The sequence below is a fragment of the Passer domesticus genome, chromosome 9 (assembly GCF_036417665.1).
Source record: "Passer domesticus isolate bPasDom1 chromosome 9, bPasDom1.hap1, whole genome shotgun sequence".
NCBI lineage: Eukaryota > Metazoa > Chordata > Aves > Passeriformes > Passeridae > Passer > Passer domesticus.
The window spans coordinates 42,748,692-42,772,562 of NC_087482.1; the positions used below are offsets into that span (position 1 = coordinate 42,748,692).

General features: G+C 40.9%; 1 protein-coding gene and 1 long non-coding RNA gene across 7 annotated transcripts; one reads left to right on the top strand and one right to left on the bottom strand.

Annotated features, from left to right (window-relative positions):
* Window positions 1–1,170: 1,170 nt before the first annotated feature.
* Window positions 1,171–18,632, bottom strand: EIF4E3 (eukaryotic translation initiation factor 4E family member 3). Of its 6 annotated transcripts, XM_064433071.1 has the most exons (8): window positions 18,297–18,632; window positions 9,814–9,886; window positions 9,687–9,719; window positions 7,827–7,921; window positions 5,763–5,823; window positions 4,446–4,512; window positions 3,273–3,428; window positions 1,172–2,699 (listed from the first exon to the last, which is right to left on the bottom strand). In XM_064433071.1, the coding sequence occupies exons 1-8, from the start codon at window positions 18,368–18,370 to the stop codon at window positions 2,653–2,655; spliced, it is 606 nt and encodes a 201-aa protein (XP_064289141.1). In that variant the 5' UTR covers window positions 18,371–18,632; the 3' UTR covers window positions 1,172–2,652. The 6 variants fall into 6 exon arrangements, with proteins under 6 accessions (XP_064289136.1, XP_064289141.1, XP_064289139.1 ...); XM_064433066.1 differs by lacking the exon at window positions 9,687–9,719 and having other exon boundaries at window positions 1,171–2,699; window positions 18,297–18,489; XM_064433069.1 differs by lacking the exon at window positions 18,297–18,632 and having other exon boundaries at window positions 9,678–9,719; window positions 9,814–10,332.
* LOC135308187 (uncharacterized) lies at window positions 10,562–12,282 on the top strand. The gene is made up of 2 exons (XR_010368726.1): window positions 10,562–10,816; window positions 11,578–12,282. It is a non-coding gene; the product is annotated as an uncharacterized LOC135308187 (long non-coding RNA).
* Window positions 18,633–23,871: the final 5,239 nt, after the last annotated feature.

Genomic DNA, 23,871 nt, shown 5'->3' on the forward strand with positions numbered 1-23,871 from the left:
TTTCATTCTTTCATTTCATTCAGTCTGGAGTTTCTTTGCAGTCTGCCACCATGTAAGTTAAATGCTTTAATTTTACATTGAAATGCCAGCAGAAATTAATTTTGATACGAAGTTGTAGGCACTTCTCTGATATCCATTTAAACAATTTAGAAGATTTTGAAGTACTAGGGGGCTCATTTAATCAAGTTCAATAAAGCAAATCTCCAGGTGAAAATAATATTTAAAATAGTATTAAAATTAACTGTTCAACATGATTTAGCATAAATACATCCCTACAGATGTAGGGATGAAAGGACATTTCAAAAATTTTACTAAGTCTTAAAATCAATGGTTGCAAAATTCCAATATGCAATTTTTCATGTTCCTGTGAACTTGTACTGCCCAGTTTAATCCAAGCCCAATCCTGGATCCATCAACGCTTATTCTAAGTAATACTAACAACTACTATCAGAATTAAGGCATATGGAAAAAAACAGAATCCCTGATTTTATAGACTGGGAACTTAGAAGAATGAAAAATTTACAACAATTTTAAATATGGATCTCAATAGTCAGGACCTATTAAATTTAGTCAGGACCTTATTAATTTCAAATATGGACCTGTAGCAACCCTACCCTACAGCCAGAATGATGTCTCTAAGTCTTTACCCAATGTTGAAGCAGAGAGGTCTTTAATACTAAAGAGACACACAAGGCAGCAACATAAAAATATTTGCCTGCAGTTGGATGAATAAAGTAATACCTTAAACTGGAAAGTTCCAGTGACATCACCAGATCAGCCCCTTCTGCCAGCAGCTCCAGCTCTACCGGAATCAACATCCATCCTGAAAACAAACCTGGGGAAGAAATAAGAGGCTGTGGCTTGTTTCCAAAAGTAAAAGGAAGCAGAGTGAGAGGTGCATGATTAATTCTCCATTAGTATTCCACTTACATTTCCTCCAAAGATAGGAAAATATTTCAAGTGAGAAATCTTGCTCATCAAGCAGTTGAAAATATTTCTCCTCACTGTGTTCTAACCCTCACTTCTCTGAAGTCACTTTTCCCCTCCAACACACAGGCCTGGAGGCTGTCCAGGTACATCCATGCAAGTATCCACTGTTACTTCACACTTCTTCACTGAAAAAAAATTTAATCTAAGAACAAAAAAGCTTTTAAGAGAGTAGGTTTTAATGTAAAATACACAGGTTTGAAAAAGCAGGACCAGTAACATTTCATCCTAGAAAGCAATTACAGAAGCAAGACGCTTGGATTTTAGAAAATGTGTTTAATTAATAATGCTCATTAACTACACAGTTTTAATCCATAAATACAAGTTAAAATTGTAAGTACAAGATAAAGTTGTAAAAAAAAAATCTCTAATGTGTGATACTTATTTTTAAACTTATTTGATTTTTATGGCTGCCTCTTAATATATTAAAGATGTGGAAATCAGTGCAACTTAAAGAGCTACCAGACAAAAACCTCCAAAGGATGAAGGAGTGCTCAGCAGAGGGTATGTTCATCTCTACCTTGCACCTTCTTGTAAAAGGAACCACATCAATCTTTGGTAGTATATTAAAACACCTCAAATAGTTAATAGAGACAAACATTTAAAGGTTAACACTGTTTATATTCTTATTCAAGCTGCAACACAAATTTCTTTTCTGTATTTTTTGTTTATTTTATAAAGGACACTTAGGAAGTTTTGAGGGCTTGAAACTACAGACAATGGGATCTCTTCCTCTGCACTAAGCCAGCAGCAATTCTGACACTAACCCAGGGGTGCAGACATGGGCCTGACATATTTAAGGAAGTGGGAGGAGTGGATCCAGTTTGTACAATTCATTAGAAATTATTCATGGCACTTTTTCATGGATGTACAGAAAGATACCATAAGAGAGAATACAATATAAAACCATAAATACCCTAAAACCCTTAAATAAGAGGTGTTGAATTTGCAGGATGTCCTACAGAGAAATTTCTGATTCTACAGTGAACAAGGGCTCTTCTGAAATCAATAGCATTAAAAGACATTAACATCATCCTACAGAGGGTTAGTCCCAATTAAAATGTGTTCTCTTCAATTGCTCATTTAAGGTACCTTTTTCTATTTACATTTACAATATGTGCTGTTGTCAGTGTAGGACCAGATTATACTGAAATTAGAAAAAATGCAGTGCAATTTCTTTCTCTCTTGGGACAAACCAGTGAGTAAATTTTAACATGATAGGAATGTTTCAAAGTGAAAATTGAAAACACATTTCCCCAAGCCAGGGTCCCTCTATGTACAGCACATCTTGGAAAAGCAGCACAGCATCTCTGCATGTTTGCTTTTCAGTAAGTACAGCACAGATGAAGAAGAAGCCAACTATCTTTAAGAAATGGGAACAAATATAATCAGGGTGAACAAACAAGTGGCCAAAATATTTTTTTAGAGAAACAACTAAGAACTAAAGGCACCACCTCAACATGAAGCAATGAATCATGTATTTAGTGGTCAAGGCAACTGTTCAGGGTTTTTTCATTTTCAGTAGCAACTGGCCAGTGTGAAATGTCAGAAACTCAAAAGGGCCAACGCCACGTAGCACTTCTGCAGGGCTTCCAGCATCCTCCTCCTTGTCCAGACCAGCTCAAAACACCAAATAACAACAAGTGATCTTGGCATACAATGCACTCAATGCTTTCCACATCGGCCTTCAAAAGCATGATGCTCTCTGTGGGCTAGGGAAGAGAGGAGGAAAAAAAAAAGGAATAGAAGAACATGTAAACTCTGTCAAGGAGTTGAAAAGATTAAAAAAAGAGAAGATAAAAATGTATAAATCAGTCAAGGGAGAACAAATGTGCTAACAAGGGATCTTTCAGAATAAACTGTTTGATAATACATTTATAGGGAGCCTAAAATAAGAGAGCCCTTAAAATCCTGATTGAAAATGGTTCCTCTAAATTAATACTTAAATTGGACAGTATGTAGCCCTGAGAGTTATAAAGAGATTTGTTTAATTTGTTTTGTGAATCAGGCACATTAAACATGAAACAAAACAGACTGTACAATGAAATTTAAAATATCTTTTGATATTTTAAATATCAAAAGATGTTTAGCAAACTTCTTATCAAACTACTTATCAAAAGGTATTTAGCTAACTTCTACACTGAAGGGACATAATTTTAATGCAATGTCAGATGCTACATTCCTAAGTGATTAATGATGAATCAGACAGGATATTTCCAGAGAAATACCCTACCAGCATCTTGTTATTCTAATGAAGGTACAAATGAACTGTACAAAATACTTACATTTATAAAAGACTGCTTTAAAATATGTGTGTGGGAGAAGTTTGTGAATCTTTTCTAAAACTTTTGCTTCACTTGCTGAAGAGGAATTCATGTTCCAGACTTGCACAACATCTTCACGGTCACGAACACTGACACTAACCCCTATTACTTCATCATCTGCATAGAAGAGGAAGAATCATCAAGGAATACTTTAAAAGTGAGACATGTCTAATTTGCTACTTATGTATTATGAAACAGTGCCCAAAAGCTGGAAAAAAAATAAAGACGTGAAAAAAAGAGCAATCTCCAGTGAGGAAAATACCAATGTTCAAACCAAACAAAGCAGTTACCAGAAAGAAGTTATTGGAAATATTACCTCATGGTGCTTTTTATGGAGTGCCATAGGATTATTCATCTTTGCTATTAGCACTCTTTGACTTGATTAGAATGGAATCACAAGACTCCCTCCAGTAAGGTCAGCAATATGAACTACTAAAGACAATTTACCTACAGTGATGTCTTCAAGCAGCAATGGGAGGATGAGGGTGAAACAACTAAAACCCCAGGAAAAGTACCTGGTGAAGATCAGACACAAGCTTTTCCAGACTTTGCTCTCTTTTTCCTTTACATATTGTCAAGGCAGCAACAGGAAAAAAAAGAAAACAAAATTAATGAAATTAATAAAGCCCCAGTCAGGCTGCTGCTGCTGCCAGTGCTGGTAACTCAGTGCTGCACTGAAGATGCCCTTTCTGGTGGGAAGTTCTCAGGATGCAGCTTTGTGGAGAGCTCAATGGCCATGCCACAGCTGGGAGCTGCTCCAGCTGTGAGCTCCATGGCACAGCTGCTCTGTGCATCCCAAGAGTCACCAACAATACACAAAGGTGGTGTCAGAAGCACAAGGCCAAGGGCAAGAATCCCCTCTGTGGACAGCAGAATATCATATATTTGCTGAAAGTGACCCCAAGACAACCCTATCAGTGTATAAATGATGTGAGAGACCATTTCAAAGGATATTTCTGAACTGCTCTGTAAACTTGAGAAAGGCCATTCTTTTTCATGGAATGATAGCCCGGGAAAGACAATTCCTAACAGGATATTCACTGTCACTGTAACAGCCACTTTTATCAGATATTCATGCTTAGAAGAGAAGCAAATATGGTGAAAAGAATGATGGAGAAATGTCTCAATCATTACCTGCTGCACAACAATCTGTAAACTGCTCTCCAATAGTTGCTAGCAGTAGCTCTTTCCAAACTGCAGCCTGAGGAGGCAGAAAAATATTACATTCACATTATTATTTCTTAAATTGAAAGTTAGGTTTTCTATCTCAGTTTTGAGTGTCTTCTCTTTCTGAGGTTGTCTAGACAAAAAGGAGTATTTATTCTAAGTGCATGCTGCGTTTTATAATTAAATGTTGGGTCTGTACAAGATGTTTCATCTTAGCCAAGGAGATGCTGTGCCCACGTTTGGTGAAGAATTAAGCAAAAAAAAAAAAAGAGAGAAACAGGCATAAAGGTGTTATTTATGCTGTTTACAAAGCACTGAAAGTTGGCTGAAGTTCACCTCCAAGCAAACCTTTCAGAAGTGACTGAGGCCATGTGGTGCATAGCTTGAGAGATCAAAAGTATCTTCATGTCAAAAAGGGGCTGTCATTCAGCCTCTGAAAAACAAGGCCTCTGGGGTCCCTAAATTCACTGCCCAGTAATTCAGCCTCTCCAAACCACTTGTCACTTCTGACAATCTTCACACCTTGGATTATAGGAGGAAAAAGACAATTTCAATTTCAGTCTTTCGTGACCACTTGGGACTGCGGGGGAGGAAAGCTGCAACTCACATACAAGGGAAAAGCCCACAGGCAAAAATCAATTAACTTTCGGCTGAAATTTTGAGTACCATCTTTCAGCATTTAATGCCTTCTGCAAGGCTGTCACATTTTTCTGACACTTCACTTCTTCTGTTTAAAGGCCTGATCCAGAGCACACTTACACACATAAACACCATGTGTGAAGAGGTCAAATCTCCTTTCTGTGGCAGTTCACAGAAGTTACTCACATGCATTTGATTAGAGAGGCAAAGAGAAACACAGTTATTTCATTAGAGCTCAAGGATATGCCTGAATAGACTTCATCTTTCACACTTTTAAATGAAAAAAATATATAATTTAGCACAGATTATGAGGAAAATGTCTTTCTATTTTTCTTTATATGCCTATAAGCAAACAGTCTTGTGAACAAAGGTGATTATAAATTACCATGTTTCCAAATTGAAACACTGCAGCTTTCATTATTTTTTACAATACATTGCCAAATGTTATCTAAAGCAAGATATGTGTAATTTTTGGAAAGTAAACTTCTGCTCTTTGACGTTAAAAGGTTATGAAAGTTAAAGTAGTGTTTGGTTGTTGTGTTGGGTGATGTAAGAAGTAAAAACTTTTACAACAGCTTTATCAAACAGAGTTTAAAGAAACTCCCTTACTAAACAAGGTCTAAGTAAAGAGTCACTGTAACATACCGTACTTTCTTTAGGGACCTTCATTTTCCATATACCTCCTTTGGCATTGCTTTCTTCTTCCCTGTTATGGGAAATAGATCAGTGAAAATACACATTCAAATCCACATCTAGATAACCCTATGTTTGTGGTTTAATTTTCCCAGAAAAATCCCATCTGAAATGCAATTACTAACTCCAGGCAGCATGACTCTGACTTCTGACATCAGAGGTAATCCTTTCATTGTTCATATGAAGTGTATCTCTCAACACCTAATCCTTTTTCTAAGTTTTGTGTGTTGGAAAACACTTGTATTTTCCCTGACTACAGACCATCTTTGAAGTGGCTGCACACTGCATGGGAACAAGCCACAAAACAATTTTACATTTTACTATGGTAACCTTTAATTTTGGAAAACCTCTGGCATATTTTCACAGAAGCAGCTTTTTACTCTTCGGTTTATTCAGTTTAATAAAAGAACATGAGCACACTTCATTTCAGTTCTGTGACAGCTAGAAATTAATTGCCCTTATTAAAAGAAGACTGGAGCTGCTGCGGGTCAGGGCAGATGTAACCATTAAACTGCCTTGTAATGACAAAGGCACAGTGCACTAACCTGTGAGCTTCCAAAGTTTATTCTGTCACAATTCTTTTCCTAAGACTTTAAATTAGGGCTTCTAGTTTCTTGTTAAGACTCTGTAAAGGCCAAATTAAAGGAATAACTTAAAAATTCATCTTTGGAATATCTATACCCAATGTGATACCTATAGATTCCTCAGGATCAATAGTCTCCCACCAATCCTGACAGATGCTGGGGAAAAGAGGGGGAAACTTTGGGAGGACATCTTCAAAAATCTGCATCCTCAATTCTAACTTCAGGATTTCTCTTTCTTTCTAAAAGAAAAAAATATAAAATGCTGAAATTGGCCAGGATACTGTAATGGTAATCTGACAAAAGCTTCTTGGCAGCAATTATTGACAAGTTAGCAAATTACTGATGATGTGATCAATCTCTTGCAATCCCTTTCCTAAAATGCAAAATTACTTTGATAGGCCTAAAAAAGTGTTCAATTTTCAGAAATGATCTTTGCATTTTACACCTCTAGTAGTCACTTGACAAATAAAAACTAAAAATATTTTTTAAAGCCTCAAAAAAATCAAACCCCTAAATGCTCTCATTCATCCTTACAAAGCTATGAAGGCCTGGACACAATGGTCCAGTTGATTTATACAGATATCAATGTTTTCTCATACCCACTTTAACTATGCTGACAAGTCACAGTATTTTCAGAAAAGTAACATAGACTTTCAGATGCATTTCACTTTAGAAAATTTACATTTCCAGTAGATTAGGACAGAAATCTCCTGTAGTAAGTCACCACAAAGTTAGACAACTATGATTAAGTTAAAGAACCCTAATGAAATCACAATCTACGTAAATAATGCCAAAAAGATCGAAACTCTTCAGAAAGTGCTGAGATTCTCTGAGATGCAACAGGAAGAAGGGGTGCAAAGTTTGATTTCTGAAAGGAAAACATCAATTATTTATATTTTATTCCATTACTATCCTACAATCAAGTAGGAATTTGCTGCAATGAATCACCTCATAATGTCTTAAATTATTTTTGATCCAAGTTGCACGGACATGTGTAAGCATGGACTTCACCTGTACATTTGCACAGGTGAAAAAGAAGTGAGGGACCATCAGTTCTTTGCATCATTATTTCACCAGCTTCAGTGGAAAGAAAATAACGTGCAAGCTAAAAAAACTTCAAATAGAAATAACTTATTCTGTGTATTCCTAAATTGAAATTCAGAGTCCTATTCCAATTCCTCAGCTTCTATTTCATGATCTATTTTTGTACATTTATGTCCAGAGGTGGACAATGAAATTATAGTCTATAATAAAGACTCTTTGGCACAAGTCACTTTGAAACTGAACAAGGACCTCAGGGTATTTCTTTCATTGGGCTCTTGAGTTCAGGTGTTTGCAGCCAACAGAAACAAGACCCTCCTGTCCCACACCTTTGACTCCTTCAGGTTATTCCAGTGCCTGTTCCCAGAAGTTCTGATGACAGCACACGTACCAAAGCGGGCGCCTTTCTCCCCGCATTAAATGGTAGCTGCATCTCAGAGGCAGGTTTGTCACGGGAGGAATGTTGTTGTAGACACTCCAGAAATCCTTGAAAAGGAAAAATATTAGTTGCATTAACACAGGAGAGTGTTTCACGCAGATTTATTTCCTTGCTAATTTCCTCTGAACCAATTACACAGCCTTCTCCTGGAGAACGGGCACCTTCTATGTTATAATAAAATGCTCTGAAAGGAACTTCTTACAGAATCATTTCTACTTTTATTTTTTTTAGTTGCCAATCCTGCATATGTGAAAGTGGAAAAAATGGAAGCAGTCCAAATGTAGATTATCCTTTTGAATCCAGAAGGAAAAAATCATCAAAACCAGAGTTATACTGACTATGTCTGAACAAACCAGCACATAAAATTTCCTTAGCATATTAGAAGATGCATTTATATCAAATATCCACCTTGCTTCACTTAAGACTAGCCTAAGTGTCATTATGATTATCCTGAGCTACAAAAACACCACAAACAATAATGCTGGTGAACTAAATGTCTAACCAGCAACCAACTAGTTTGTCTGAGTGAAAGGTTTCAACCAGATGCAAAGAACCTGAGATGCACAAGAGTGGGGGAGAAATTCAAAGATTCAAGTTACCAGGAACCTTTGGATTACTTCCCAATGTTTCTGCTGGTAAAAGCAGAAGCTGTCAGGGAGGTTTGGGGTGGATAAAAAGGCACCCAAAAGCAGTGGTGAGCAACAGGGAGGGATGATTGAAAAGATCCCAATCTCTTCTCTCTTTATCCAACAGCTGGGAATAAAAGGATTTTTAAAGACTTAAGTTGCATCAACATGTGGTGATGCAATATTAATCATTAGTGTAACTCATTAAGTATTATCTAGACATAATATGTAAGTATTATCTAATACATTAAGTAATATCTAATACTTAATCACTAGTACAACTTTAGAAACAAGGATTGCAACATTATGTGATAAAATTTTGTGGCCCTTGGCAACTCTGCCTAACAGCCATTACCTCTACCCAGCCACAAGAGGAAATTGAAGACTACTAAAAATATGAAAACTTGGTATGAAATACCCGTTTTGACTATGATCTTACTCTAAAATGGTTGTGAGCCCAAACACTAAAGCTATTTGCAAAAGAAGGAGCAGAGAGCACACTGGTACATGGCTGTGTAAACACTTGAGAGCTCTTTTTGTCCTGAACTAAGGATGTGGTTTGGAAGGTTTTGTGTTTGGAACTCTCACGCAATGTAGGAAGTTGTGCAGACCTTCATGAAGAAAGGCTTATTTAAAACTTCAGTAGATTGCTACAGGTGTGCTTCTCAAAGAGAAATTTCAGAGATTTAGTGAACTAGTCACCTTAGCACTAAGGTGAGACAAATGCCACTTTGCTACACACTTCATGCTAACTCTGGTATTAAAACAGAAATATAATTTTATTTGCAAGAGACACCCACTGCTGGGCAATGGCAGATGACACAGATATGCAGAATTTCTCACTGCTGCAAGTATTACACAGTTTAAGGCTCCTTTAATTCAGTTTGCTAGAATATTTTTTTAGATACATACTCAAGGAGAGAAAGCCCACCCAAAAAAAAATCCACATGCTGCAATTTTTAGCCTTTGCACAATTAATTTCTGTATTAGAAAAAGGAGAAAAGGCTGGAAAGATATTTAAAGTACATCAAATATTCAATGTACTAATAGAAACTCAGGAAGGTTTAAGAATCCACGTGCCCAATCCAATACACCTCCTCCTTTCCCCATCCAGAAAACCAAGTGAAATTCAAACACTGACTCAGTAATACAAACACACAACACCAGAACCACTCACGTTTCACACCTCAGGTAAGCAATGCCACAGGTGTGACTCACCCTAGGAGGAAAAACGAAACTTGAGGTGTGAAGTTACATTAATTTCTCACATTAATAACATGTGGCAGCTCCTGCAGCAGAGCCAGGAGCCTTACCTGCACTGTTTGTACTGTATATATCTTCTTCAAATTTAATGCACATTCAGCTGCTGTTGTACCAGGAAGTGACCTTGAAGACAAAGCACTGATTAATTAAAATATTTATTTTATCAAGGAGGGGGAGAAGGGAGATAGGGAATGTGAATTGTGTGAGTGTGAAGTTGAAATGTTCACATGTCAAAGGGGAAGTCCAGCTCCAAATTATCACGAATCATTTAAAGACAGATGTTAGAGTTGTTTAATACTTGCGAATAAATTAATATTTGCCAAGTAATTCGTAAAACTAAACAGAAGTATCAGGAGTTTTAGCCAAACAGCACAGTGCCGCTCTCAGAGCTACCACACACCATCAAAGCTCTGCTGTTCACAGAAGCGGACCGCATGATCCTACCCCGGAATTATTTTCAATCGCATTTAATACACCCCAGCCCCTGTTTTTAGCATTTTAAGGCGCTGCCTGGGTTTCACACTTTGAAAAGGAAACTCATCCGCACACCGCGGGCTGCCGGGCCCTCACAGCGGGCCGCTAGGTGGCGCAGGCGCACAGCCGGCGGGCAGGCGGGCACGGCGGGGCGCGGGCACGGCGGGGCGCGGGCACGGCGGGGCGCGGGCACGGCGGGGCGCGGGCACGGCGGGGCGCGGGCACGGCGGGGCGCGGGCACGGCGGGGCGCGGGCACGGCGGGCAGGGCGAGGCGCGGGCACGGCGGGGCGGCTGCACCTTCCCTCAGCCCCGCGCCGCCCTCAGCAGCGGTCACACCCGCCTCGGTGCCGCTGAAGGGTGGGACACGCACACGGGCTGAGGAGAAGCAAAGTCCCACAGGTCTGTGGCACCCAACGCACCCAGGGAGCCTCCATGACTGCAGGCAGTTCTTCCACCGCCGGCACTGATGCCTTCAAGCCACACTTGCCATCAGCACGCCCTGTAAAGCCAAGAGATCCTTGGGCACCCAGTGAGACATCCTTGGGCTGGTCTCACTGCCACACACCCTGGTACACCAGGTTGGTTCAGCTTCTGCAGCTCACCCTCATGCTGGCCATCACCAGCTCCCACCTGGAGCGGCCTCTCTCCCTCAAGGGCCTTCAGGGGAAGCCATACGAGGAGTGGTTGAGGTCACTTCGGCCTGGAGGAGACTGAGGGGAGATTTTGTTGCAGTCTACAAGTTCCTCAGGAGGGGAAGCACAGGGACTGATCTCTGTGGTGACCACTGACAGGACCCAAGGGAATGGCTGGAGCTGGGCCAGGGGAGCTTTAGGCTGGAAATCAGAAAAAGGTTCTTCCCCCAGAGGATGGCGGGGTACTGAACAGGCTCCCCGGGGAATGATCACAGTCCCATGGTCACTGTCAGAGCTGCAGAGCACTTGGACAATGCTCTCAAGCACAGGGTGTGCCCCTTGGGGACAGTCCTGTGCAGGGCCAGGAGCTGGACTCAGTGATCCTCATGGGTCCCCTCCAACTCAGGATATTCTGTGATTCTTCAGGCACACACAGCACCAGCTTCATCCCATCATCTGAAAGGTCTTTTCCAACATAAATGGTTCTGTTTATAATCTTTTCCATGACTCTTCAGTGCGTGAGACATGGGACGGTGCATCCCACACCCCCAGAAATCCCTGTGTTCCTGTCACTGCACTAACATCCTAACACCCACCTTACAATTCCCAGCACACAATCCCACAGGCACAATTCTGGGGGAATGAGGTCAAAATTGCTAAGGCACATTCAATTTCTTAGAACTAGAAACATTTTTCTTTCCCTTCAGAAGCTGAAGTAGGATTTCTAAAGAAAAACGAAGATCAAAGACAAAAGCAAGCTCCCATTGTGTCTCAGAAGAGGAAACAAAAATGTGTAAAATTACTAAATCTGGAAACAGAAGCAAGAGAGCAGGTTTAAGGAAACAGAAGAAAACGCAGCTGTTGCTCGGGTACCAGCTGAAGAAAGGATAAAAGCAAACCAGATCTCAGCATCCCTCCCTGATACATCTGATCAGCATGAAATACGTCCAGGGAAACACTGAAGTTACTCTCAGTTGTTACACAGATAATTGAAGCTCTGGGCAAACCCTAGATATTCATGTAGAGGAAGAAATTTAATATGCAAAACTACTGAAACAGCATCACAACTTCAAAAGTCTAATAATAGCTCTAAGGTTTTTTCAAGGCTCCTATTAAAATAAGCTGCTTTAAAAATACATACAAAACCAGGAGAAAAATACCTCCCAAGTTTTTCTGTATAAAACAGGCAAACTCACATCTGCTTTACTATTTGGCTGTTAATTACCCAAACTAAGAGCATATTACCGTGGTGGAACTGGCAGGAAACAAACAAAAAAATCAACAAGAAATCACCATGGCACAGCTGGTAGTCCTGTGGCTCATGAACTGTGAGAGCTCCCATGAAAAAACTGATAACTTAAAACCAGCAACAAAAAAATTCTGTCATCAACATGATAAAAGGAATTATTATAGTAAGGTTTGGAGGTCTGGGGTTTTTTCCTGTGTGTGTTTTGGTGCTTTTATGTACACTGTACACTCAGCATTAAAAAGCAAAAAGAGAAATTCACAGTATTTTACAGAAACAGAGCCAGTCACATTACTTTTGAAAGCACACAAAAAGGTAATAAGTTCAGACTTTAAAACTTAACAAATCATTTAACTGTTTGTCAGCAGAGAGTAGTGGATTCACAACCAACGACCCCTTGTTCTTTCTTGCTAAATATACTAGCACCTCTCTACTGACACTTTGTTCCAGGTAGAATGAAACACAAACAGGCAAAACCTGAAATAAATTTTGCCTCTTTTTGTCTCACCCCACTGCCCAAGAAATTACTTCTCTTCTGGACTATTTCTACCACTCAGCCACCAAGGCATCTGGCATTACATCTGCTGTACAACAGATACTATCATCACTTGATATCCTCGTGCTGATTGTGCCACTGAGTTGCTTCAATAGTAAGGCCTACTCAAATAAAAGATTAAAATGTATTCTCTAGCCATAGCCTTCAAAGGTTACCTAGATCATCATGGTGGCCATTTAGCAAATTTAATGCCATTTAAAAGAGCAGCTAGGACATGTAGACAGAATATACCACTCCAAGGTTATAAAATGGCTCATTTTGATAGTTACAAATAATGTTTTCCAGAGAAACTGTGGTCAGCTGGCAGAAGCACCAACCAACCAGAAAATTACATATTTTAAAAGTTATAGTGAGTGACCATTTATTCCTAGTAACCTGCCTGGTAAGTGCTCCAGACCCACCAAATTACAGTGTTATTTCAGCCTTTCTTTCAGCTCTGGAAAGTGTAAGTCACTTATGGATATGAACATGAACACCCAAGTGTTTTTATCTGAAAAACAAACAATCAAAATCCTACTAAAGTACCATAATTGAAAAAATGATGATGCATCAATTTAAAAGTTCAGGATCATTTGCTCCAGAATTTACACCTGCACAAATTTGGTTTAATGTATCAGTATAAGGCAGGGACAGTATTTTAATTCAGATAGACAGAAGAAAAAAAGCCTTGAATTTCCTGCAAAATTCCAGACTGCTGACAAATCTGAACTGTAGTGTTTCTGTTTCACCCAGAAACTCAGCAGATCCACAAAGATGACCACTCAGAAGTTTTGTGCCTTGAAACCCATGAAATTGGGATTTATTTTCTTTTTAGTTGAGTACACATTTTAAGTTTAAATTAAGTTAGCAGAAATGACAGATTATTTTCAAGAGAAAGAATCTGTAGAAATCCCTATTTCAAATATTCCTATTTCTAATTCCTAACTCCCCAACAAAAACTTGCACTTTATGGTAGGAGTAGTGAGAGGGCTGTGTACTTTACTAAAAACCTCAGTCCACGTGGTACTACAAAACAAGACTCTGCAAATATTGACCCTCAAAATGAAGCCATTATCGGATTCTTCCCATCCAGATGATACTGCCATCAACAATACAATTAATCCAATATGCCCTACTGACCTGTCAGTTATTGCCATGGTGAACAACTCATTTCCAAGAACTCAACAGGCCCTGCTAATCCCCACGAGCACAGGAACAGGAAGGAGCTGGATCACGGCACCAGCCTGGCACTGACAGATCCTCTGGGGGTGGAAATAGTTCTTCTGTCACCACTTCACCTACAATTATGCATCTGGGTTTCCTATGGAGAGTCTGCACATAAAATATTTGTGTGCTTCTCCTGGTCTGCCTGTTTCATGCCCTGTGATGCCACTGCATCGTCAGAGCCTTTATAGGAGAAAATTTAGTGCATTATCTGGACTAATTAAGTTGCCTAATCAGGTCAGACCTACTGTACAGCATCTCGTGGTGAATCACACAGGAACGTGGAAAGAGGAATAATCTCCACAAAATGAATCCTAATGCCAGCTTTCTTTGCTATCCCTTCATTATTCCAGCACGAATAAAGAACAAAGGATACAAAGATAAATTCCATTGTTTTATCCATGAATAAACCTCCAGGTGGTTGTGCTTATGTTAATTTCTGATGCTGAACTGTAGCTTTTCTGTTTTTCTGCAAAGAATTAAGTATAGAAGTTGTTTCATATGTGCTCACACTGGCCTTTGTTTCCCAGTGGGAATCTCATCACAGTTTTAGTGGAAGCTTTAAAAGCTGCCAAGCAGTTTTGAAAATACCCCTGTAAGTGCTTAGCCACAACTGCTTTTGGTATAAATAAGCAAAATATTTACTTACAAAGCATAAAGTCAAAAACATGCTGTGGCAACTAAATAAATCTGGTAATCCATTCTGAATACAAAGACTGATTTCAAGCCATCAAAGCCTGTCAAAATGCACTTACTGGATTGAACATTCTTATAATATTAACCATCATTTTTCATTGTAAGCCACCTACTCATAAGCTGTAATAGATGAAATAGATGATCCTAGATAAATAAATTTTGCTATAGGGAAGAAGGGAAATTATTAAGTTTAGTTTCAAATATCTGATGTGTTCAGTTAGGAAGATTAACACATTATTAAAATGGTTCAGTTATCAAAATGTATCTACTCAGCTTTATATAGAATTCATCTACAACATACAGGGAGAATAATCAGCACACAAGGACAATACCTTATGCAAGAATATTTTGTCTTTCCCGGAGCAGACAAATGACACTGCTTATTTGACAATGTTTATATGCACATGCTTCCCCTCACAAAGATACTGAGGAGTTAAACTATTTTTGCAAGAGAATTAAGATTATCTAAAGGGCATTGTTCGAAGTCTGGCGAGAAAACAGGGCAAGCAAGCCATGATCCTGCAAAATGATGGGAAACTGGGAGGAGACACAGCCAGGACAGCTGACCCCAGCTGACCCAAGGGATATTCCAGAGCATCTGACATCGTGCTCAGTACATAAAGTGGGGGAAGGAGGAGGAAGGAGAGATGTTTGGAGTGATGGTGTTTGTCTTCCCCAGTCACACGGGATGGAACCCTGCTCTCCTGGAGGTGGCTGAACACCTGCCTGCCCATGGGAAGCAGTGAATTAATTCCTTGTTTTGCTTTGCCTGCGTGTGCAGCTTTTGCTTTCCCTATTAAACTGTCATTATCTCAGCCCACAGCTTTTCCAGCTTTTACCCTTCTAATTCTCTCCCCAATCCCGCTGGTGGGGGAGTGAGCGAGCACCTGTGTGGTGCTTGGGTTTTGTCTGGGGTTAAACCACACTATGTGATACCCAGGCTAAGTGACAGTTGGGTTTTGCAAAGTTTATCAAGTAGGATATTTGCATCAAAAAAAGTAACCATCTTCACAGCTTTGTATTTACACAAATATCACACCCAGATCCACAGCCCCAAATCTCATTAAGGGGTCATTTCAAGTGCATAAGGTGGCTTGTCATCCAGGACAGCCCAGTCTTTGATGGTCATGTCACTTGACTTTTCCTTTTGTGAAATTCAGTGTTGTGTGCTACACAATATAGTGACCAGATTGGTAATGCTCATATTTTATTTAGTGATACATATTGACACTTCATTATAAAAAATAACTGAAAGACTATATCATGTAGAAAACCTAAGAAGGCAACCTTTCCTTTCAGAGTAAGATACTACAAGCAGAACCAGAGTCTTCCTGAAATAAGCACAAGTGTAAAGAGCCACCAGCATGAATCAGCTTCCCAAGGTGGCACCAAAGCCCCTGCAAGCCTTGCTGAAATTCCCCCTGCTCCCTAACATCCCTGCAGGCAAGAATCCTACCTATGAGACATGTGGGTATGAACTTGGAAATCTGTACGATGGACAAAATAAACAGCAAATCTAAACTCATGTTTTCCAAACTTCTAGCACTTGACCTTGGAACATTTTAAAAAGGACATCTCATTTGTCTTAGGAGGAAAACACCTGCCAGTTTCTCTGCACCTTCTTTGGAACTGCAAACCTGCAAGCATTTCAAGATCACAGATAGGATCTTTTTTTGTCAAACTGGTGAATAATATTCCCCCAAAGCTTTCATCGTGCTCATTTTCCTAAGGCATTTACAGGGTGAGATAGCAGAGAGCACTATCAGATGGTTGCTATTTCAGACACAGATACCAAGAAAGGCTTAGCACTAACAGGAAAAGTGACACGTGTGGGATGATGGCAATGAACCAGGACCTGGCCACAGGATGCCAGCCTCCAGATGTTCAGCCTGTGCCAAGGCATTCACAGAAACAAGTGCTGATGTAGATAAAATAAAGGCTTTCACTTCTAAAGCAGGAGATGGATCCAGTGCTGCTATGATAAAAGCAAGGCCATGAACCCCAAGGGTAGCACATCACTACTTGCTACAGAAAGTACCATTTAGCTGATGGATATTTATTTTAACAGCATGACTTAATGAAAAGATATGTTTTAGAGATCTTAAAATTGTCTGTCATGGATCTCTCACAGTAATTTAATAGAAAGAGATAACTATGTATCCATCTCAACATCTATTTATCCTTAAGCATCACTTCTTCCTGCTTTTCTCTGCAAGTACAGGGTAAAATGTAGCAGCAGTCAGAAATCAATACCATCTCCTGAGGAAACAGCACTGCTCCACAGTAGGTACTACTGAAGTTGGTTTAAAAAGTGCCCACAGTTATATTCTGCAGAAAGCCCAACTGATACAAGCTAAGCCTCCATCAAATCTCTGTGGATGAACCCAAAAATGGTATCTATCTATTCTATCCCTGTTACTGGTAAGCAAAATACACTTTTGTATATTTATGGTCCCCCTTTTTTTTCTTATATACACACTCTTGGATTTATAAGTTAAGAAACAACAGTGCTAATTAAATGCATTTACATGTGATCTGAAAAGTAATTAAAAAAAATCGGTAGAATAGCTGAATTTTAAGCGTCTAAAGCATTGTGAAAATAAGACTTAAGAAAAAGAAATGAGAGGATTCAGGAACTCAAAATGGATTTTAACTGCTGACACTGGTTATAAAAAACAGACATGCTTATCTCCACATGGCTTATGTAAACAAACAGACCTGGTTAGTGACTTGATTAAACACCAGTTCAAATGATGCTTTTTAAAAACAAAGAAGCAAAAATTCATCTTAGATCCCAAACCTGACCATAACTGCGTCACAATTGCAAAAGGAATAATGAGAAATAATTGGTGGGTTTATTTATTATATTTGATTTGCTGGACCTGGGTTTTCAATAGTTCCTTGTTATTTCTCTGTCATGAGTCGGAAAGTTACCAGAAAAATAACTAAAGAGGAGAATTTTACCAATAGCATGGGGAAGTATACTCAGTTGCAGAAAAGCTGATAAACTTGCCTTCTGGAGTGGGGAGAAAGGAGAATACACCAAAAAATTGAGAAAAGCAAGCTGTAGATTAAATAACAAGATGCTAGAAAATACATGCTAGGAAAACAACACCAAATGCTGGTAAGAAACTTTCAGTTTTCACTTTGGCACTTCTTCCCTATCCCTCGCTGAGTGCGCCACAGGGGTGAGCTCCCTTGGCAGCCTCTCTCCGCGGCATTAGCGGCTCAAACTTCAAGCAAACCAAGTGCAATAACAACCTGCGGGTAATTAATAAATTTAGCTAATCCTTCAAAACGTATCAACTCGGATTTTAGGGAGCCAAACCTGACATTAAAGAGTTGTAATGGCACGGGCGGTGGGACCGGCTCCGTCTGGGGCAGCCGGGCACAAACCACAGCAGCAAAGCACAACCTCCACCCTTCCATTCCGGGGCTGGCGAGCGTCATCTCTAAATTCAGACCTCAAACCTGCACCGACAGTGCCTGGACCAACCTGTGGCCGCCGAACTACAGAACCAAAAGCGTTTCCAAAGCAGTTTCACCACGCGGAACCGCTCCCGACCGCCTCGATGGGCACCGGGACGTTTCCCATTCGCAGCCCAGCGTTAACTTCCCGCATCCCATCTTTGGACGAGCGAACCGATAATCCCAGAGACGCGCATCCCTTCCTAGGCGGATTTGGGGTTTTTCCCCATCTCCCGCCGCCCCCCAGCCCCACTCACTTGTCCAGCCAGAAGGTCCATGGCGAGTGCAGCGGCAGCCCCGGCGCGTCCCGCTCGGGGGGGCTGAGCGCCATCTCCCCGGGCGGGGCGCGGGGAGGGGACAAGGGACGCTGCGAGGAGGGGGCGAGCGGGACTCGGGCTTGGGCGAGAGGCAGGGCAGGCACAGACAGACGGGGACAAAGTGCGATGGGAAGGACACACAGGAAAGGGGCAGGGTGATGCCAGAGATGGACGTGGCCGAGGGACCATGGGAGAGCGTGGGTGGCTCCCCAAAGGGGCAGAGGAGCTCGCTCCGTCCCGTTACTGCCTCTCCTGCGGGGCACAGCTGAAGGGAATCGCTGATCTTCCTCCTGAGACCTTTGCCACAACCCACGAGGGGTACCCGGTGCCACCCCCTGCACCACAGTGCTGCTGGCAGCCCCTTCTCTGCACATACACAGTCACACCGCACACCTGGCGTGTCTCTGGGGCTGCCTTACTGCTCAAAATAATCTTCGTGCTCAGTTTGGCTTGGCAATGCTGGCCAAAACACTAAATCTGCCCAGAACTCCCACTTTTAAGACACAAAAGCCTTGCACGGTCACACACGCTGCTGGCAGCCCCTTCTCTGCACATCCACAGGTCACACCACAGAGCTGGCTGCATTACTTCTCAAAATAACCCTTGTGCTCAGTTTGGTTTGGCAATGCCGACCAAACCACTAAATCTTTCTAAAACCCCAAGTTCTAAGACGAAACATTTTCTCCATTCACACAAGGAAGGGATGGCTACTGTGCAGACTGGCCATGGATGGGGACAGTGCAACAATGAACCTTTCCAGACCTGGGGGATAATAATTACTCTGCTTTCCCATCTTCTCTCCAGCCCACTGGTTTTACAGGGAGATGTTCCTCACAATGGAACACGGACATGTGCAAACCCCCTCACGTTATTTTTAGAATAGTACTTTTTAAATTAAGATTCTCCCCATTGGGACTGTGCACAGTAGTAAAGTTAAACACCCACATAAATGATAACAGGATCAAAGACCATGAATCACATAGATTTCTTTGCAGGCACATTCAGTAGGATGAATAATTTTATATATACTTCATCCTAAAAGAAAAATCAATAAAGACACACTCCTTTAAAGAAATAGAAATCTAACAGTAAGGAAGGGCAGAGTTTACCCATAAAAAGCAGTCTTCACAGTGACAATGAAGAAACACAAAAAGTTAATGATTATGTTGTACAGATGGAAAATGTAAATTAAGTCCAAATTAAATAAGATCTGCAAAACCAGTTGCACCATCTCTTGCAATTTAATTTATTCCTCTTTAAATAGAAGGCAAGATAATGACCATTTGGGAGAGCTTGGAATCTAAAAATTCATTGGTATGCCCACTCTGAGTATTTTTTCTCTATTTTAATGATGAGCCCACCAAAAATGTTAATCCTGAAAAAAGCCCTACAATAAATGTCTGTATCTAGGCACAGATTTTCTTAGAAGAGCTGGAAAAGACAGGAGGGGAGGAGGAGAGTGCTAATTTCTTATGACCCAAAAGGGCCACATCTTGCCTCCTGCCAGTGTCACTCTCCACCCCTAACACATTTTTGGTGGCCTCTGCTGAGTTTGCCAACACAGTATAAATTTTGGATATGCAGCAGCATCACTCTGGAAATAAGGCCAACCCCACCAGGCTGCATTACAAAAACTAACATTGAATCCAGCACCTGCCTCTGATGGAACCACACACTTCAGTGAAAACCTCCAGATTCCATTAGGAGGGAGCTGCTCATCAGTTAAAACATTACAGCTCATGCTGAAAACAAATCATTCTGTTATAAACAACCTGGGCTGCAAGGAACACTATAGAAATAAAACCCCCACACCTCTGAGACACAGAGTGAAAGCCAGGAGGCACAGCCTGTATCATTATTCCAAATGAGATATGTAAAGCCTCCATTTATTCCTTATTTACATCAGTAAATACCAGGTTTCACAGTGGCACAAGGAACGTTGTGGGAATCTCAACTAAGAGTAAATTAATTTGGTTGTGGAGGAAGGGCAATCACAGGATGCATCAAATTAATGCATCCTTTGCCTACAGAGACTTCTAAGAAGTCGTGACACAGAGGAAAAAAAGAGTCTCCTGAGATGAATCTCAGAAGGAAAAATGATCACGAGTACAGCATCCTGATTCTGCTCAGCTACCTCATGCTGCCAGCACACCTTGAGTGAAATCATTTCAGAGATTAAAAATCCCAGGAAGTTATTACTGCTTTCAGAGAGGTATTTATAGGACTTGAATTAAAAATGCATTTTATCAGTGTTTGATACATATTTGGAAGGGTTTTTTTTTTTTAAGGAAACCCTGGTGATGCCTCCTGGGCTCTTGTACCTCCTCAAGCAGCTTTACCAGAAGCAAACTGTGTTATAGTGCAGAGATGAGTTGCTTAAAGGTCACCACCACAGAAGGGACTTGTGGCTCCATTCCTCACCCCTCCTCCCAGCCACATCTTCCTTTCCCTTGCAGGGCTCTCCAGGTAAGCTGCTAATTTTCTGCTAAGGCCTTAAAAAGCAGGACTGTGGGGCAGAGAGCAGGAGTCAGCTGGTAGATTACCTCAGCTCATTTCCAATGGCTAACAGCTGAAATTTACCCAGGTAACAACTGGGGAGGAAAAAAACCCAACAAACTGGAGTGGGGAATATTGCTCTGCCCCCTATTATGTGCTCACAGCACTGCTTGTTTGCACCCATTTTCAGGCACCTGAACCTTTTTGCCACACAAAGGCCCAAGCTGTCCCATGCTGGGATGAATTAGAGCTGAAGAAGTCACATTATAGCCAGAAGAAACAATAAATACTTCATACCCCTTTCCATGGTTTTATTTAAGATTTAAATCCCTACCCTTATAATCCTTGCTGATCCCCAAATCTTGACAGCAATGGGTACATTACATGTGCTTGAAACATTACTTGCCTGTTCCAGGAGATTTTGCTGTAGTCCCTGCTCCCAGCTGGTGCAGGAAATCCCCCTGCTACAATACAATGGTGTTTTGAGGGGGCAGAGTGCCTCTTAAAACCATCAGGACCTTCCTTTCCCCTGCTGACAGTTGTGCACCATCACTGTGGCAACTGCAATGCCTGCATACATAAGAAATATTAGGCAAGCATGAGGCTTATTTTAGCTTTATTCTAATAGTGTAGCACCTGGAAGGGAGGAAGGGAACATGCACCATATGAGCAGCCACAGTGTATTTCCACCCTGGGAGTGTTCCACAGCTGAGGCGACAGGTACCACACCTTAAAAAACATCCAAGACATCACCTGGCTTTGTTCAGTGCTGCTGACAAAAAATGAATGGTGTGCAACCTCAGCTAGACCTCTCTGCAGCTGAAGATCCTCTTTTTCCCTCTGGGGCAGAGCTGGTTGGAACATAAACCTTCCTGGACTTGAGGCATGGCTGGAGCACAAGCCTTGGCTGCTGTGCCCAGCTGCTGCTGCTGCTGCTGCTGCCTCACAGCCTGAGCCAACAGCCATGAAATGTAATTTCTCTACCAAATGCTGGTGTCACGATCACTTGCTCTTGAAACACTGCCTGGGACTTCAGAAGCATATTAAGTAACACAGGAGCTGCTCCTGAGAGGTTCCCAGGAAGATAAACTGATCATCTGAAAGCTGAAACAGAGGTGAGGATGAAGGGATTTTAGTTGATATTTGCTTCCAGAGGCTTAAATAAATGTTTTTTTAAACCCTAAAACACAATATTAAAGTGTTGAATCCCAATGCTTTTGGCAAAAGCTCCCTCATCTAGGAATGATTTCATATCAGCCAAGCTGTTAAGCAGAGGTTGTCATGGAAACAAGTTTTATTCAAATGATATGGCCAGAGATATACTGTATTTAGTGAGTTCTTCATTTGCTGCATATTGGGAACATGTCAGAACTAAATGATATTGCATAACTTTGTTTTCTTAAAAACAACCTGGCTCACTGCCCCTGTTTTTTTGACAGGCTTGTGTCCACTCCTGCCTGGGAGAGAAGGTTTTCCACACAGTACCTGCTCCACAGAGGAGGCTCCTCAAGCAGCTGGTCCCTGCAAGCTCCCAGAGAAGTCTTCCTTCAAGTACCTGAACCTGCCCAAGTCAAACAGAGAAACCTTGCAAGTAGAGCAACCTTTCCTCAGCTTCTATAACTAACATAACAATTTACTAGTCCACAAAGAAGTGCAGTTCAATCAGATCCTTTCTTCCCCTACTAAAAAAGTTCCTACAGATACATTTTGAAAATCTATAAAATTACACAAGAGTAATGCCAGTTCATGTGGTGGTGGGCATCTCATAAGTCCTTGTAAACACAGGGATCCTATTATCTTACTCTTGGTGAGTGATGGCAGAACAAATCTCAGAAAGGACATGTGCATACTAAATTTGTACCTCTGCTTTTTTAGCTGTGAAGCTGTTAAAAAGTACAGGAACTTTGTCCACATCCTAGGAGTAAATGCATATTTTTTTAATATATCCAAAAATAAATGGAATAGTTCTTGTTCAAGTTATGAACTAAAATCAAGTCAGCTTTGGCCAGGACACTGTGTAGAAACTTTATCCTGAAGAGTGAAAACAAAAATGAAATACAAAATTGGCTCCACAATCATTCTCATGGAAACCACTTTCTGGAGCAGCATCCAAAGGAAGGTGGTTTAACATCTCCCAAGGGACCAAGATTCCTGGTTGCCCAACAGAAGCAGAGCATTAAAAAAAGGCAAACAAGATTAAAACCTTACCCTTAAAGTTGTTACTGAGCATTCTGTAAAATGCTTCATGGGAAGGAGGTGGCATCTCATGACCTCCTGTGAAAATGGAACAGGAGCTTGCTAACTTCTGGGCCAGGTGATCCTAGATTTCTGCAGGCTTTCTAATTACAGTCAATAAAGGAAAATAATTGGTCCAATAGCTCTTTTGGTATATTAAAGGCAAATCACAGGATGGAATTCTGCTAGATATGAGCATGAAAATGGCAGTACCTACTCCAAGGTAGTGTACAAGTTGGAAAGACATCAGTCTTTCCAGGATCCTTGATGCATTCCAGAATCACAGCTCCCTCTGGTTACCACCACTTTTGAAGGAAGGCTGGGCCTCATCCAAAACCCTTTCCAGTTAAATAAGGGCATAGATTGACTTCATCATGCTTTAGATTAGACCTTTATTTCTTTACCTAGCCATCTTTGGGGAGCTGAACTGGCTTGACCCAGCATCCAATCCATGCATCAGGTAGTAAGATACTGGAATTTCTTACTTAGCTTTGCATACTGGGCTTCTGCTTTCATCCTTCCCTGTTCCCCACACTTGGAAAGCACTGGGGCTCTCTGAGGTGCTAAAGAGATGCCCAGCAAAGGTGAGGTCAGGAGATAAATGCAAGAAACCTGGCAGGTCTTAAAGTTACATGTTGGAAACAAACTCCAAACATCTTGCTTCTCCTGATTTTCCAGTAAAATATCTGTAGTGTTTCACTTAGACATTGCTTCCCCCAACATGAGGATCCCAAAATAGCACCATCCTCAATGCTATTCTGTGTCATAATGTTATTGGCACCAC

Bases quoted from the DNA above. Each gene is read 5' to 3' on its own strand.
- EIF4E3 (XM_064433071.1), bottom strand. From the start codon at position 18,370: ATGGCGCTCAGCCCCCCCGAGCGGGACGCGCCGGGGCTGCCGCTGCAC. The intron at 9,887-18,296 runs GTGAGTGGGGCT...TTTGTCTTCAAG, and splicing joins TGGACCTTCTGGCTGGACAA to GTCACTTCCTGGTACAACAG. The intron at 2,700-3,272 runs GTAAGTATTTTG...TCTCTTCCCTAG, and splicing joins TAAAGCAGTCTTTTATAAAT to CCCACAGAGAGCATCATGCT.